We start from the raw sequence: 15,706 nt of genomic DNA, 5'->3' as shown, positions 1-15,706 counted from the left end.
GATTATGGTGACTATAGGCACCAAGTGTGGCAAAGGAAACCGAGCTGAGGGCATGGATGTGACACTTTCATCCAGAGGCGTAGCTCCAAGGGGGAGTGTGTGTGTGTGACGCACCGAGCGTGCGCCCCTGTGGGGGTGTGCTGAGGGCATTCCGGGGGTGTATCAGGGTGTTCCATGGCAGGATGGGGGCGTTCTGGGGCGGGGCGGGGGCAGAGGATGCATCGGTGCACTGGGTGCTTTCCCCCCTTGCTATGCCTCTGCTTTCATCCTTTGCTTTCATCTGGTGCTTTCGCACAGAAACATGGAGAAGCACAGCTCAAGCACACAGAAGTTGATCATCAATGGAAGGATTTAGGTGGCAAACATGCTGAAAAGATGCCATGTCTCTCCTCAGAACCATGACAGAGCACAGGATCAGAAGGACCACTAGCTGTCATGGTTGCAACTCACAGTACCCCCAGTGATACTACCAAGCAGTTAGTCAGTGGCTGCAGCTCTTGGGTTTTTTTTCCTGCCCAGCTATGTGGACTCCATGGGCAATCAGCCTCCAACTCAAGCGTGTCTCCTGCACTATTTTGGCCTGCCAGCCATCTACTCAAATAGGGAGTCAGTGAAATGTGGAAAAAGAGCTGCCTGTGACTTTGAAGCCGCAGGTTGCCAACCCCGGAGTTACTGCCTCAGAAGCAACACAACAGAAATGAACATCTAACAAAGTTGCAACAGCAACAGAAAGACATTTGTGGGAGCAAAAAATACATCTTGACACAACCTGAACAAACTGACAAATGCCTCCTCTTCCTCCCCATTCCCCAAAGCAGCTTTGGGTGCTGAGCTCTGCTTTTTCGCCAGCCGACCACTTCTCCTTTCATCTTCCTGGCCCTCTTGTTCTAGGCCAGATGGGCTCATTTACTGTCTCTAGGGAGTCTGGTCTTGAGGGGATTGTGCTGGACCCAACCGGAAAGGGCATTCTCCCACAATCCTACTATGAACTGCACAAAAGTTCCAGCAGCTAATATTTCGATGTCTAAAGTATGCTCTTATTGCAACACTTTGGAAAGAAAAAGAAAGAAATGGAGGAAATACCAAAAACATCATCATCATCATCCTTCCTCTCCCATTAAAGTGGGATCAGGGTGGATCGCAACATACGTAATATTTGTTCAAATGTCTTAATAAAATTAATTAAGGTTCCAATGCTTTATCAAAGTGTGATTTCCTTTAGAGCATTTTTTTTGCCGTACAAAATACACTGAAAATACTTAATATCAATCCAATTCCAAAGCCTTTATTGGCATTATAAATTACAGAGTTAGTAAAAAGGTGCATTTATCTACTAACTGAGACATTCAAATATTAAAATACATTAAAACAGCGTTGAACATTCACAACATTCATGCACACATAAAATAATTTAGCCATTGCTACTATGTAGGCAATGATTGCGCCTTACCAAATAGTTCCTCAAAAAACTTGCAACATTCTCACATACAAGATCACAGGAACCGTTGAGTAGAAAATTCATAACAGATGGTAGCCTAACATCGTTTGAGCTCTCTATCAATGGACAGATGTATATAGAGCTTAACTACTCGCATACATTGGACATTCCAATAGTACATGTTGAACAGCCTCAACAACCATATTACACTGGCATAACCTGTTCTCATATGGAGTGTTATTATACCTGCCAAGAGTCATAGCGTTAGGCAGAGCGTTAAAACGAGCCAAAGTGTATGCTCTGCGATGTTTGGGGTTGCACAAAATGTACAAATAGTTGGCACAATGGTCTGATCGGACAATTCCCAAGGCCTGTGGAGAGCAGCTTTTCCCCCCCTCCTGCACCATTCCCAGTTTCTCTCTTTCGACTAAAACAGATTTGATTTCATTTTGAATTCTGATGGCAGACATAGTTTGGAACTGGTCAGCTGTTAAGCCCATGTTGTTAAGTTTCTTATCTATGTCAGCCAACCATTTCACAGAAGCAGATTCTGATAAGAGTTGATGTATAAAGCTATTGGGTTTGGGCTCAAAATGAATTTGGGTCCAGTAACTTAAATGTTCTTGTCCGTGCCATCAATTCCATGCTATTTTGTCCAGTTTCTCTCATTAGGGTGTCATAGGGGACACACCTTGGTGACCCTAAAATTCTTCGCAAAAGTATGCCTGTACTGACTCAAAGGTGATTTAATTTGGGTAATCCATATTGGGGCTCCGTGATAATAGCTGAGGGATTATCTTTGCATTGAAGATTTTCAGTGCAGCTGGACAAATTGGTGTCCTTTAGAATAGAAAAATCGAAGAATCGCTGCAGCGCTCACCTTAGCTTTGTTCTCTACTTGTTTGCTGTGTGGGGACCCAAGATAGGGTTGTAGCTGAATAGGAGCCCTAGATATCTAAACTGGCTTACTTGCTCTAGGACATGGTTGTTCACTTTCCAGCTGTATTTACGCCTAGATTTTGCAAAGATCATAACTTTTGACTTGTCATAATTGAGCCGCCAGCTTATTTACATGACAATAATCTGCACTGCAGTTTAGTAGGCGCTTTAAGCCTACTTGGGAAGATGACAAAAGAACAGCGTCGCCTGCATAGAGCAGGGTAGATATATGTAGGGAACCTAAACGTGGTGGATGGCCACATCGATTTTGGTTAAGGTTGCAGGAAGTCATGAAGAAATAGACAAAATAGACTGGGTGCCAGTGGGCAACCTTGTTTAACCCCTTTATTAACCTTAATTGTTTCTGTTAACGTGCCATCTCTTGGAGTTCTTATTTGGCAAGTTGTATTCGTGGTGGAACGCCTTTTAATTAGAGCTAAAAGTCTCTGTTCCATGTTTAAGGATTTTAATTTTATACCATAACAGTTCCCTATCTACCCAGTCAAAGGCACCTCTTCAAATCTAGAAAAGCAGCATAAAGCTTGCTTTTCCTTGTGCCTACGTATTTGCTTGCAAGATGGTGGAGAATTAGACAGTGATCTAGAGTGGAATTACCTGCACGAAACCCGATTTGCTCTGGGCGGAAAGAAGCTGGTGTTGGGTCTGTCCAGCTCTTTAATTTTTTCAGTAAATAATTAGCATACAATTTGCCTACATTTATAGATAGATAAAAGGCTGATTCTATAATTAGAGGGACACTGGGGGTCTCCTTTTTTGTAGAGGGTACAACGACGCTTTTAGCCAGTCCTTGGGAATCATTAAAGATTTGTTGATGCATGTATAAATAATGAGGCCAGCACTGGAGTCACCACCAGTCTGGATCAGTTTTTAACATCTCTGCTACAATGATATCAGGGCCAGCTGCTTTCCCAGACTTTAGTTGGTAAATTAATTCAATAACCTCTTGCCTGTTAACTGGGGCCCATTCAGGCAAATCCTCGGCCTGGGCTAATGCTTGATCTTTGGTCAATCTCTTGGTCGGGTATAGAGAATTCCAGAGTAGTGTTTTTGCCATAATGAAGGAGTGATGTCAGCTGCTATTGGGAGATTTTGACACATGCCCCTATTTGTTAGTTGCCAGAATTGTTTTGTGTTATTGGATAGGGTGGCATGTAGTAGTTGCTCCCAGTTGCGCTTTATTGACTCTTGACGTTTTATTTTAATGAGGTTGCGTAAAGTCTGTTTGAGACTGAACAATTCAGGAGGTGGGAATTTGGCCTTGGAGGCCCTAAATCTGTTGTATATGATCCGGATCTGTTGATTCAAATATTTACACTCAGTGTCAAACCAATCTCTGCCTTTGAGATTCCCCTTCCTTCTTGGTTCCCCTAAAAGGGACACCAAATATGTGACAAGATTTTCATAGTTTCCTATACTGTTGCTAACATTATCTGCATTAACTACTGAGGCTCCTAAAGACTTGCAGGTGGTATTGCTTAGCGCTTCCTTGGTTTTATTACATGTTTGGATTGACCATCTTATTGTGGGAGTCGTGGCTAATTACCTTATGGTTTGAAACTATGGCAGTAGAGGTCTCTCATGAGGGAGAGGATGAGTGGGAGGTGATCGCTGATCATAGAATCCCCTATCCTAAAGGCTTGGAGACTGGCTAACAAGTGTGGAGACACGAGTATATAGTCTATTACGCTGCACCCATGAGAAGAGATAAAAGTGAATTCACCTGAATTTGGAAACTTATTTAATCCATTTAGCCAAAATTTGTTGTGTAGAAGGGCCAATTTGGCTAAAATGGAGCCCATTTGAGTTGGAATTAAGATCCTTAGATCTCCTTGCATATGGTGTAAAATGTAGCTGAAGGAGTTCTTGATCTATATCTTCTTGGGAGCATAATTGGATGGGATCGCTTCCTACCCTGGCGTTAAAATCCCCCGCCACTACAAACTCTGACTGGGGATGCTTGGCTTCTAAGTCACCTATAAAATTTGACAGTCTTCTCCAATCACTGTCATTAGCTACTAGCCCATTTCTTGGGGGGAGGTAAACATTCACTAGGATAAAGCTTTTGTTATTATACAGTATTCTGATCGCTTCAAGCAATTGGTTCACACACATCAAGTTCAGTTGAGGCAATTCCTTGAGATATAAATGTTACTAAGCCTCCTGATGGTCTGCCTCTCTTCTTTAAAGTTGAGGCCTGGAGTGCAAAACGATTTGTAACCAGGAATATTGATTGGGGAGGTCATCCATGTCTCCTGTAAAAGAATGATATGAAATTGGGTGAGGTAGTGGGTAAATTCAGAGTTCAATGTCTTATTTGCCCACCCAGCAATGTTCCAGGAGATGATCTCAAGGCCTGTTGGCGGGACATTTGGTGGTAGTAGTCAGTCTGTAGAGTTCAACTTCCCAATTTCTTCATCGATATGGTGTACCACACATCCGTTTCTATTGCTGTTGTTTAAAGATGTTCTCACTGGAAGAGAGAGGGTCTGGGAAGTTGTATTTCCCATGCTAGCCCTATACAGACTGCAAGTGACCTCTGTGTTTGAGTCCATAGCAACGTCTTTATATGATGGATTATTGGACGCTGCTTGTTGAAGTAAAGGTAAATCTTTATCCTTGTTGAATGCCTCATAAACTTCAGGTTCAGGTAACTCCTTGTCCTTCTTGGATGCCTTAGAACTTTCAATTTCGATGATTGCTTCTGTTATAAGAAGGGGATTCCTCGGGCACTTAGTTGTACTTGTAGATGGTGGTGGCACCCTTGCCTGCTGTGCAGATTGTAGGGAGTCGGACCAACTGAGTTCAAGTAGTTCGTGTGCCCATGATTTGTGGCTGTTACTTTGGATCAGTGAAGGATATAAAGCCTCCATGGGTTTTGGGTCCACTTCCCATTCATACACCATATTTTTTTAAGAGGGGCTTTGACAATTGTTGTTGCTTTTTGATTTGGAGTTTCACGCAAGGGAGCTTCACGAAGCTAATGTTGCTGGAGTTAATGTTGTTAAAACTGGGGTGTCAATTGTCAGTTCGTTCTCATCCAAAATCAGGCCACCCCTGTCCTGTAATGTCTTCTTTGGTCTTTCTTCTTTGTTGTCTATTTGATATCCCTGTGGTGGTAAGTCGATTTTCTCCCATTCGCTTCCCTCTGTTCCTGATTGGGATAGTGAGCTGTTGATCAGAGAGAGTTGTGATACCAATTGATTCCAGTCTTTCACTAAACCTTGAATTGGGAGACTAAGCATTGGTACTGTATTCTTAGGTTCCCTTCCAATCAGCTTATTCATCACTGAGTCTTTAAACATTCTTACCACCAGGATATCATATTTTTTCTGCAAGTGCTCTTTAATTTGGAGCAGTCTCTTAGGAGTCTTGCTTTGCGTAAAGGTAAGAGCAAGCCTTCTGTAATGACCCATTTTGGGAGTGACTCAAATTTAGAAAGATGTAAGCCTCCAGGTTTACACTGCAACAGAGAGCTTAGTGACTGCCTGATTGAATAATGACTGTCCCAACGGTTTGCATTCAGACTGGAGTCACCAATATACAAGGTTATTTGCTCCCTTTGCAGTACTAAGGACTGTGAGTTGTGCCAAAAAGGGCAGCTTGGTTTCTGGTCCTTAAAATAGGTGTTGAGTTTTCCTCCTATTGACAGAAGTTGCATACCAAATTGTTCCATTGTTTGACTGAGCTTGTCCAAGAACTCCAATTTAGCTCCTATCTTGTTAAAGTTATCTAAAGGAGTTCCAGGGTTTTGGAAATTAAAATAGCTTGACCGGAGATAAGATCAGACAGTAAAAGAGTCTTGCTTGGTAGTGTTAACTCCACTCCATGGAGCGGGGGGAGCGAATGACTCATTTAAACAGTTGTCTTCTCTATGCTGTTGCGCTTCCTCTAGAACAGCAAACCTATTTCCATGGTCCGTTTCAATTATAGGTCTTTCTTGCAAATAGTTGGCTATTTTGCTTTGTTTTTTCTTACTCTGCCCAACTGAGTTGGGGGAAGAAAGCCGGCGTTTCCTATTCCCCATGCCGTTTCCAAGCTCTACTGTTGCAGCAGTGATTTACAACGGTGATTTACAACTGAGAGCAACTCATTAGCCGCTAACACAGCGTATTCAAAGCCCCTTTCAGCTTGCAGGTATTCAGAGCTTTTGCAGAGTGGTTACAACAGAATAGTTACAACAGTTACAGCAGCTTAAATTTTCTTAATGGCTTAGTGGAAGGGCTAATAAAGATAAGTTGTTAAAGAAAAACTTGCGGAGGAGCTGGAAGCGTGCATCCACTTCGCCTGCCGGAACCGGAACCAATCCCAAATACTTAATATTGGAGATAACTATGGCCAAATGCTGCTTTCAGGATTAGCCTGCAGATAGCACAGGAGTAGAGCCCTTATAAAATGATATGGTGAGTACAGTGAACTATAGGGGGGGGGGGAATGTTGTGTGAATGAAGTGAGCAGGGGGTGCCCTCTAGTGTGATAGTAACAGTTTGGAAATCAGAGTTTACCTAGTTGTTGCAATGTTTCTACTTTGAAGTAAATTAAATATAATTTAAATTCTTCAATGGCCTGAAATAACTATTGTGGAAGGGACAAGAAAGAATCCTCTTTATTAATCCTGATTTTTCTCCCATTGATCATAGAAGGACAGAGTTCTTGGTGAAGACGTCATTGATGTTTCATTATTCTTATTGAAACGATTCATTTGTTACAGCTGGAAACACAATACACATGGAGTAATTACAAAAAGGGGAATGAGATCTTTTAAATTACTTACTGTTAACAGACTTTCTAAAGCAATCACAAAAAGACTCTTTTTATCTGAGACAGTTTCTCACCTGGCACTGGCAGCTTAACTTCTGTTATGAGATAGCTGGAGGATGAGACAGAGGGAAGACCGGGGGCGGGGTGGTGGTGCAAGAGAAATATGACAGATGGTAGAGGAAGGAGGAAGAAATGCAGTAAAGGAGAAAGACATGAAGGAATAAAAAAAAGAGAAACTGTGTACAAATACATTTGGAAAGAAAAATGGATTAGGAAGAAAAGAGAAATAAGAGATAGGAAAAAGAGGTTTTAGGTTTATTTCCCTGAACTGGTGACAGGCAAGAGGTTCAAAACATTTAAAGATAATGATTTTCTATAAGAATGTTTTGCACGCATTGGGGAGAGAACAGGGGCTGTCCAGTGTTTGCCATAGTCTTCCTCTGCAGTGTCTTCCTGGGTGGTCTCCCTTCCAAGTACTGACCCTGCTTACCTTCCAAGATCTGCTAAGATCGGGCAATACCATGCTGCCTTCTCTCCAACAAAAGAAATGTAAGTTAATAATTAGAAATGCAAAAAGAAAAAATTTAGGAGCAGGTTTCTAAAACATAAAGACAAACAGTGAAGATTTCTTTCAATATATTCAGAGCAGGAAACCAGCCAGAGAAGGATTTTTGGATGACGTAACAATAAAGGGATTGTTAAAGGAATATGGGGAGATGACAGAGAAGCTCAATGAATTTTTGGTTCTTGTTCGTTGTGGAAAATGTAGGGCATATACCCATGTGACAGCCACCATTTTCAAGAAGAGAAACTGAAAAATGAAGCTTACAACAGCTGAAGAACTTATTCAAATTGAGATGACAGGACAAAAAGTTCTAGATACATTGCGGAAATCAAAAACCAGTAAATCTCCAGGTCCTGATGGCATACACCCATAAGTTCTTCAGAATTCAAATGTGAGATTCTTGATCTATTAATCTGCATATGTAACTTATTAAGTCAGTCACTGTTCCAGAAGACTAGATAGTAGCAAATGCTAAACCAGTTGTTAAAAACGGGTCCAGATAGGAACCAGGAAATTACAGGCCAGTTAACCTAATGTCTGTCCCAGATAAATTAGTTGAAACTGTAATCAAAGATACAATTATTGAGCACAGTCATAGAGGAACAAAGCCTCCTGAAGAAAAATCAGCATGACTTCTACAGATCCCTTGAAGCTTCCATCGTGTCCACTTTGGAAATCCCTGCTTTATAAGAACATCCTCCAGAACAATTCTGTTTTACAAAATCTGAGGGCGGACAGAAGTGTCAGAATCTTCCTGACCTCCTCAGGCAGGCCATTCCATAAAGTGAAAGCCAGAAAAGAGAAGGCATGCATTTGAATGTCTGTTGAATGTTACCCATCTGCATGCTGGCACTTTGCTTTGCTTAGATCAGTGAAGCTCATGCCACGGAGCCTAACAGGCGAGGTGGTCCTGAGATATTGCCCAATGTCATGAAGCGCTTTGTTAATTTGTAAAGTCCCTAGAGTCAGGGGTCACTTCTTCTCTCAGGTGTTCCTTTATCCTTCAGCCTTGCCAATAAAAGGCAAACATCAGAGACAGTTAAGATTTTATTGCCCAGACTGCTCACAAAAACAAAATCCAAGGTTCAAATATTCTATTACAGCCTGGAGATCTGCAAAGTTTGCCATGTGTCCATTCTTGATGTTTTTATAACAGGATAAAAAATGGAGGGATAGCATTGAGGATCACACTCTAGGAATGATATAGGTAAATACCTTAGAGCTTGGAGGGATTCCTAGAATCATCCAGAAGTGACTTCTTATCCACCAAACCTTCACCTGGAAGTGATGTTGCATCCTCCAAGATGCTCTATAAGTCTTTTCCATTGAGGCTGAAGAAATTTCTAGAGCATCACAGAAATTTCTAGAGCATCACAGAGGATCTGATCTCCAGTAATTCTACCCTCCCCAGGCACTGCCCCTAAAATCTCCTGGCATTCAGGCTTTTTTATCCCTTACTGAATCCCAAGAGCATGCAAAGAGAGGGCAGGAGCGGGCAGGTCCTGTTCTCAGACCCAGACTCCTACTCAGGATTCTAAAATTGCTGCCTTGCATGGTTGCCACGGGTTTGGGGTTGAAGGTGTATAGGTCCCCAGAGAGTAATTTGCTGGTCTGCTCAGCAGGAATGCCACCTATCTTCTCCACAGGATAACCTAATCCCTTCATATCCCAGGTCCCACCTGGAGGCTGACATATCTAAATGGATTGCATATGTGTTCTTTGCAACTGGTGAACAGGGCTACTGTCTTGGTGGTATTTTAGGTGTCCCTAATTGCCTCGAGCAGGTCTTTGGAGAGGCGACCTATACCTTTCAAAAATAAATAATAACAAATAACAAATACATGCCTTTCCCCCCACCCTTTCAAACACAGAACGGAATTTGTTGAAAAACTGAGCAATTCACCGCTGGTAACAAGATTGAAGGAAATGCCCAGTCATGAGCTAAGAATCCCTCTCTCCCCACCACGGAGCCCAAAGCAGCGTTGCAGGTTTCCGTTTTCTTGGAAAGGCCAGGAGAACGGCGCCTTCAGCGGGGGCTACATTATGCTAATGACGGGGGGCGTCCCCAGTGCCAAGCCTGGGTGCTGTTGCTGCAGCCACCAGAGCACAGAGCCGAAGCCTGGAACAAGAACAAGGCGAAAAGAATCAGTCAGCAGGTCCTCCCCTCGTTTTCCACCACGCAGCGGTGTTGCACGCTCACCGGTGCGGAGATGCGCACTCAGCTGGAGTAAAGGGAGCAGGCGACGCGTTTCTTTGTTGGCCGCCTCAGATTAGTCGCTCCGTTCCGATGGAGCCGTGCTTCAGGCTCGCCAATACGCTTCTTTATATCTGGCTCCCTCACGGTGAGTTGTCGAAAACGCGCGCTTTTTGTGGCACCATTTCGTACTCCTCTCGTGCCGTTTTTGATGACCGTCGGGGCGGATACGCAGGGCCATCCTCGGGGACTATGAGGGTTTCTAAGTACTCCGTTTGTGGGTGGATAGGGGAGCGCAGGTGCTTCATGCTTTCTGAGTTATGCTCGGCTTTTCCCTTGCAGCTCTGTTCCCGTCCAGCGGGGCGGCGCAGCTCAGCCCAAGCGTGGCTCTTAGCCAGTCAAGGTAAGGAGCTGGTAGTGGTGGGAACTGGGGTGGCGGAGTTGATTTGAACCCCTAACTCTATGGACAGCCGAGAAAGTGGAATTGGATTTCTGTATCTTTTGTCCTGCCTATAGATACTGTGACCCTTTTCTTATTATGTGCACAAGTCATTGAAGGTCAAGGTGCCTGAAACAGGCCTGGGAGGGCTCCCATGCTTTTAATAGACCAATTTAAAAGAGTAGTGCAGAAAACAACCAGTGGCATGGCATAGGAATAGCCCTTGTTTGGCAACTGGACCGGACAATTCCAGCACTTCCAGTGTTATTTTGAACAAGAGATCTGCCTTAGAGCTGGTATTTATGGTATTTGCGATATTGGGAAGCACAGTTGAGGCTAATGTTTTGAAAAGACAGGACATTAACCTTGTTTGCTTCTGTTATTTGCCATCCCATGAAATAAAGCAATTTTTCTTCTATAAGATATTTTTGAAGAAATTGACCTTTTTCTCTTTTTAGGCAATGGAAGATATGTGGGCACCAACGTGTAATAGCTTAATCTAGTTTAATAACAGCAACAGTAGTAATTTTCCACAAAAGAATGATATGATTTTTTCCCCATCAATAAGATGGAAATGTGAGGTTTTGGAGCCACAATGAACACCTTCTCACATGTCTGAATCCATACCGACATCAGTTATTCCATTACAATTTAAAAACAGCTAAGTGGTTGACCCTTGACACCTTTCTGTAACTGGTAAAAACTGGTAAAAACTAGCAAACAGTTTTACTGAGCAATCTGAGAATTTACTCTGCATGCAGCATCTGGAGACAAAGTCCCTTAAATCCTTTTCATCAAGTATGTGCACATAAGGAGGTTCCAAATTTAGCCTGGGGGCCTCAGTCTATTTCAGTAAAAGTAGAATTGCAGCGTCCCTGTGTTCTGCATGAGTAAGAAAGGTGCAGATTACCTCTGCCAAACAAACCCAGCCTTGTTCTTTCCTTCCTAGGAATGGCAGCAGTGCAGTACTTCGGAAAGGAGATCCTAGTGCCCTGGGAGAGCAGGTAGGGCAAGGGCACCCACTCACCTGATGGGAGCTGTTTTTCTGTTTTTCTGTTTTTAAAGGATGGAGTGCTGTGATCAACAGCTCACAGGCTAGCTCAGCCATACATTCACCAAAAGGAGGGGTGTCATATTTTCTTTCAGTCATTTGGCTTCTGAGCTGAATGTCTTTCTTATCTCCTCACATTTGATTTGCCAGAAGTGTTAGAAAAGAATTGTGTTTGTAGGAGTCTTGAGAGTAGAATAGTGAAAGGCCTTGCTTTCATTAATAGTCATGTTTGGTGTGAGAGCATTTTCACTTTGCTTTATGCTAATATGCAAAAAAATGGACAGGTACAGTTCTTAACATTAAGTAAAATGTTTCCTCTGTATATCTATTTAGAATTATTAAAATATTTTATGTATAACTGATGTTATTGACTCCCTAGATGACTTAACGACGGTTGCATTTTTAGTCAGTCATGATGGGAGTTACTATGCTTATTATTTTAAAAGTGTCCCATTACTGTAGATGTTTTTAGATTCTAACTCTCTTATTTTTGATTGAGAACAACAGTCTCAGTGTTACCAATGGCAAAAATAAATCAGTCTCATATTCATGAATCTGCTCTGATTATTAGTTTTCTTTGGAGTTATATCTGGACAGAAATCCTCAGAAACACTGACATTAGAATAAATTAATGACAACTTGTTTACTTCATATTGTAAAATATTGCTTTTATGATATTAATTTAATCAAATTTTAAAAGAATAATGCTAGGCAAAAATGAATATTGTAAACAGTATTACAGCTGATTGGATCATACTGGATTATAATTATGTTGTTTGTAAGCATATTTCTCCTGGCTTATTTCTAGCAGTATTAAAGAATTCTAACCATATAGCAAGACTGAGAAGAATCTGTAATGAGATTAGAGAACATATCTGCTAATTAAAACAACAAAAATAAATTAAGCAACAAATTAAACCACTGAGTTGAAGACCTTAACCAGAAACAATTGTTATATAAATATTATATTATCAATTATTAGTAATGGGTTGGATCCCATGGACAATTTCCAACAGTTCTCGTGCAAATATAAATGATAAAATGATGCAACCGCACTTTTTGTTCCATGAGAGCAAAACATAGTGCTAGATATTTTTCCCAGTACAATTTCAATTTTTAAAAATCATGTAAACCATTTGTTTTATATTCTACTGTGTCATATGCATAATTGTTATTTTCTCTAAACATATGTTGAAACATTATGTGTTTTTTCAGCCCTCGCATTAATCTTGTATGAGTGGAACAACCCTAAGTTAATTTTTCTTTCTCCTGCTGCATTACTGGACTTAATATGTCTGAAACATTGTAATTTAAATGAAATACTGTCATTCAAACAGATTGAGGAAAGCTAGTTAATTTGATTTGTAGGCCTGATTCAAGAGTGGACATTACTAGTGTGACCCACATTAACAATGATATTCAAGTAATTCTGTATGATATGGAGCCATATCAACACACATATTTTCCTTTTATATTTTTGCATAGTCTTTGTTTGAGAAAGAGTAAAAGTTAAATTAAAAAACCCTTTAGCTTTGAACTTTATATAGCTTAATTAGGGACAACAGGGAGATCCCAATTCTTTCTTTCTGGCTGCTATTTAGAAAGTTAAGCAAAGAGAAAAACATTCTATGCAACAGGTAATTAAATCAACTGCAGATAAGGCCAAAGACATGGTTTTATAAAAGGCATCCATGGAACGGAAATGGTTTCTTTGTTGCCTTCTCAGACTACTTATCTCAACTCTTTCACACAGAATACTTGTAACTTGGAAATACATACTTGGCAGAGCCAATGTATTGTAATATTTTGAATTTTATTTGGTATAACCATATTCATGCTACTGAAGTAGTGCTAACATTTATCATACTAATTAAAATGCTTATTACAGCTCAATCCTAGCTATGTATTTGATTCAGAAGTAATGCCATTGTATATATTTGGACATAACCAAGTAAGGAGCTCTAGGAAAGTATGTTTGTAAAAACCAAATGGAGTATTATAATATTAAGTTAGGAAATACAAAATAGAGGGTTGTGGAGGTTTGTTTTTTTTTGCTTAACTGAAGTGAAAGTAGAATACATTATTTTAAAATAGTATATATTAATGAAGAGTTTTTTCACTCTGACAGTTATGTTCCTTTAATTTTAAGGACTGGATTATTCATGCATTTAAATGATCTACAAATGGAACCAGTAGGATTTAAATTACTTAACACTGACTGTATTAGAGTTGATATTAGTAAAATATATTTACATGAGACAATTCCAATTAAATGCTTGAGCTATTATGCTGTAATTAAATGAAACAATAAGTAATAAGTAAAATTTGCAAGGAAACATTGAGCACAATCTTGCTAAAGTAAGAAATTTTTAATCCAAATGATTTATTATATGTTTAATATATAGTGTTAATTATTGTTTGATGTTGTTATACCTGCATTTGGTCCATATATTTAGAAGAAGAAGAGTTTGGATTTATACCCCCCTTTCTCTCCTGTAAGGAGACTCAAAGGGCTGACAATCTACTTTCCCTTCCCCTCCCCCCACAACAAACACCCTGTGAGGTGGGTGGGGCTGAGAGATCTCAGAAGAACTATGACTAGCCCAAGGTCACCCAGCTGGTGTGTGTTGTAGTGTACAGGCTAATCTGAATCCCCCAGATAAGCCTCCACAGCTCAAGAGGCAGAGTGGGGAATCAAACCCAGTTCCTCTAGATTAGAGTGCACCTAGATTAGAGTTAACCACTACACCACTGCTGCTCCCATTTAGGGAGAAATGTTGGCATAAAAATGCCTTGAATTTTATTGGGAGAATTATGCATATGGTTAACTTTTGCCCATTGAAAACAATGGGACTTAGTGCTCAATTTTGGTTTGCATGTGTGTGATTTCTTCTTAAAAAATCATTCTGATTTGCCCTGCACTGAATTATTTCATTGTGTAATTCTCAGTATGCAAATCACATATTGGAAAGTCTATTGAGTATCCAATATTCCCTTTGAAAAGGCAGAAAAAAGCAAATGGTAAATGTTTGCTACTCTTTTTGTAACCATTGCAACACATGCAGTGCAATCCTAAGAACATTTCTTGGGATTATGTTCCATTGACAAGACCAGAGTGCGAGGTTGATTCCACATGGGCCAAAAACAGCAGTGTGAAAATGCTGTGAAAATGGTGTAAAAGGGTTTTAAATGGTGTAAAAGGGTTTATACTGTTTTCAGACCATTTTCACACCACTGTTTTTGGCCTATGCGGAATCAGCCTGATTCTGAGTAGACCTGCTTAGAATTGCTCTCATGGTATTCCACTCATAATGAAATGTTGGAATCTTGCGCTTTCCAACAATGTGCAGAGGTGGTTTATTTCTCCCGCGGTACCACTGAAAATATGCTATAAGAGTACATAAATGAGTATAAGTGTTGTTTCATGATTATTGTTGAGGAGCTGCCATAGCTGCTGTATTCTGTGAGATTTTATTTGGTAGCAGTGATTTCTGTACATAATTTCATATAATGCAAAGACTAAGAATCTGTCCTGGAAGTGTTGATTTTATGTATTGTTTCATGGTATATTTACTTTAAACAAAAGCATAAGGATAAAAAAGTTGAATGGGAACAAGCAGGTGTCATATGATAATGTAATTACAATCTGGTGTCATATGATTTCCTGGACAGGTTTCATGTATTAGTTTCATACTCAGTCTAAAGCATGAGAGAGGTCCTCCAAAAGCAAAAACTAGGGTGTGATTTTTGCAACTGATAAAATTGGATAGATATTTACCATGAAAATTCGGTTGACTATTAACATTTTATGTAGTCTGTTTGAATGCTGATAAGTTCAAGGAATTAAAGTCTAAGATAATTTACATTTTCACTATCCAGTAAGAAAAAGTCACATATAGAGTATTCATCTTGATGTGACTCTGTATTTCCAGAAAAGTGTTCTGCAAGAAAAAATAGCTTGCATTCAGCATTAGTACTGCTGAAAAAGATGATCATTTTGGAGAGAGTTTATTTCATACTTAGCCCCCACCCCTGAATTGTTGGTGTTGTCAGAACTGATAGTGCACACCACCAGTGTAGTGGGGGACAGACTTGAGTATTTGTGTGTTTCTGAATTTTCACCCATAATGATATCAGTGGTTCAGTTGAATGACCAAAAGAGTATAAGTTTCTGATAGTGTATCCCTACTCCCTAATCCGACAAAATCACTGTTATATTGAAAGCGGTAATGACTTGGCAGATGAGCAACAGCAAGTAAGGAGACAGTGTAAGACACTGGATGGTAATTGATAATTGATTG

At 40.4% G+C, this 15,706-nt stretch overlaps 1 protein-coding gene across 1 annotated transcript in view; it reads left to right on the top strand.

Moving 5' to 3' along the window:
* The first annotated feature begins 9,941 nt into the window (after positions 1 to 9,941).
* OTOG (otogelin) overlaps positions 9,942 to 15,706 on the top strand; it is a 153,010-nt gene continuing 147,245 nt past the window's right edge. Inside the window, exons 1-3 of the mRNA XM_048486410.1 lie at positions 9,942 to 10,063; positions 10,258 to 10,318; positions 11,304 to 11,358. Coding sequence (XP_048342367.1) covers positions 10,009 to 10,063; positions 10,258 to 10,318; positions 11,304 to 11,358 — 171 coding nt within the window. The 5' untranslated portion in view covers positions 9,942 to 10,008. The remainder of the gene's footprint in view (positions 10,064 to 10,257; positions 10,319 to 11,303; positions 11,359 to 15,706) is intronic.

This window comes from Sphaerodactylus townsendi, linkage group LG02, assembly GCF_021028975.2.
Source record: "Sphaerodactylus townsendi isolate TG3544 linkage group LG02, MPM_Stown_v2.3, whole genome shotgun sequence".
Lineage (NCBI taxonomy): Eukaryota > Metazoa > Chordata > Lepidosauria > Squamata > Sphaerodactylidae > Sphaerodactylus > Sphaerodactylus townsendi.
Note: the sequence above shows the minus strand (reverse complement) of the source record. Positions and strands in the feature narration are given on the sequence as shown.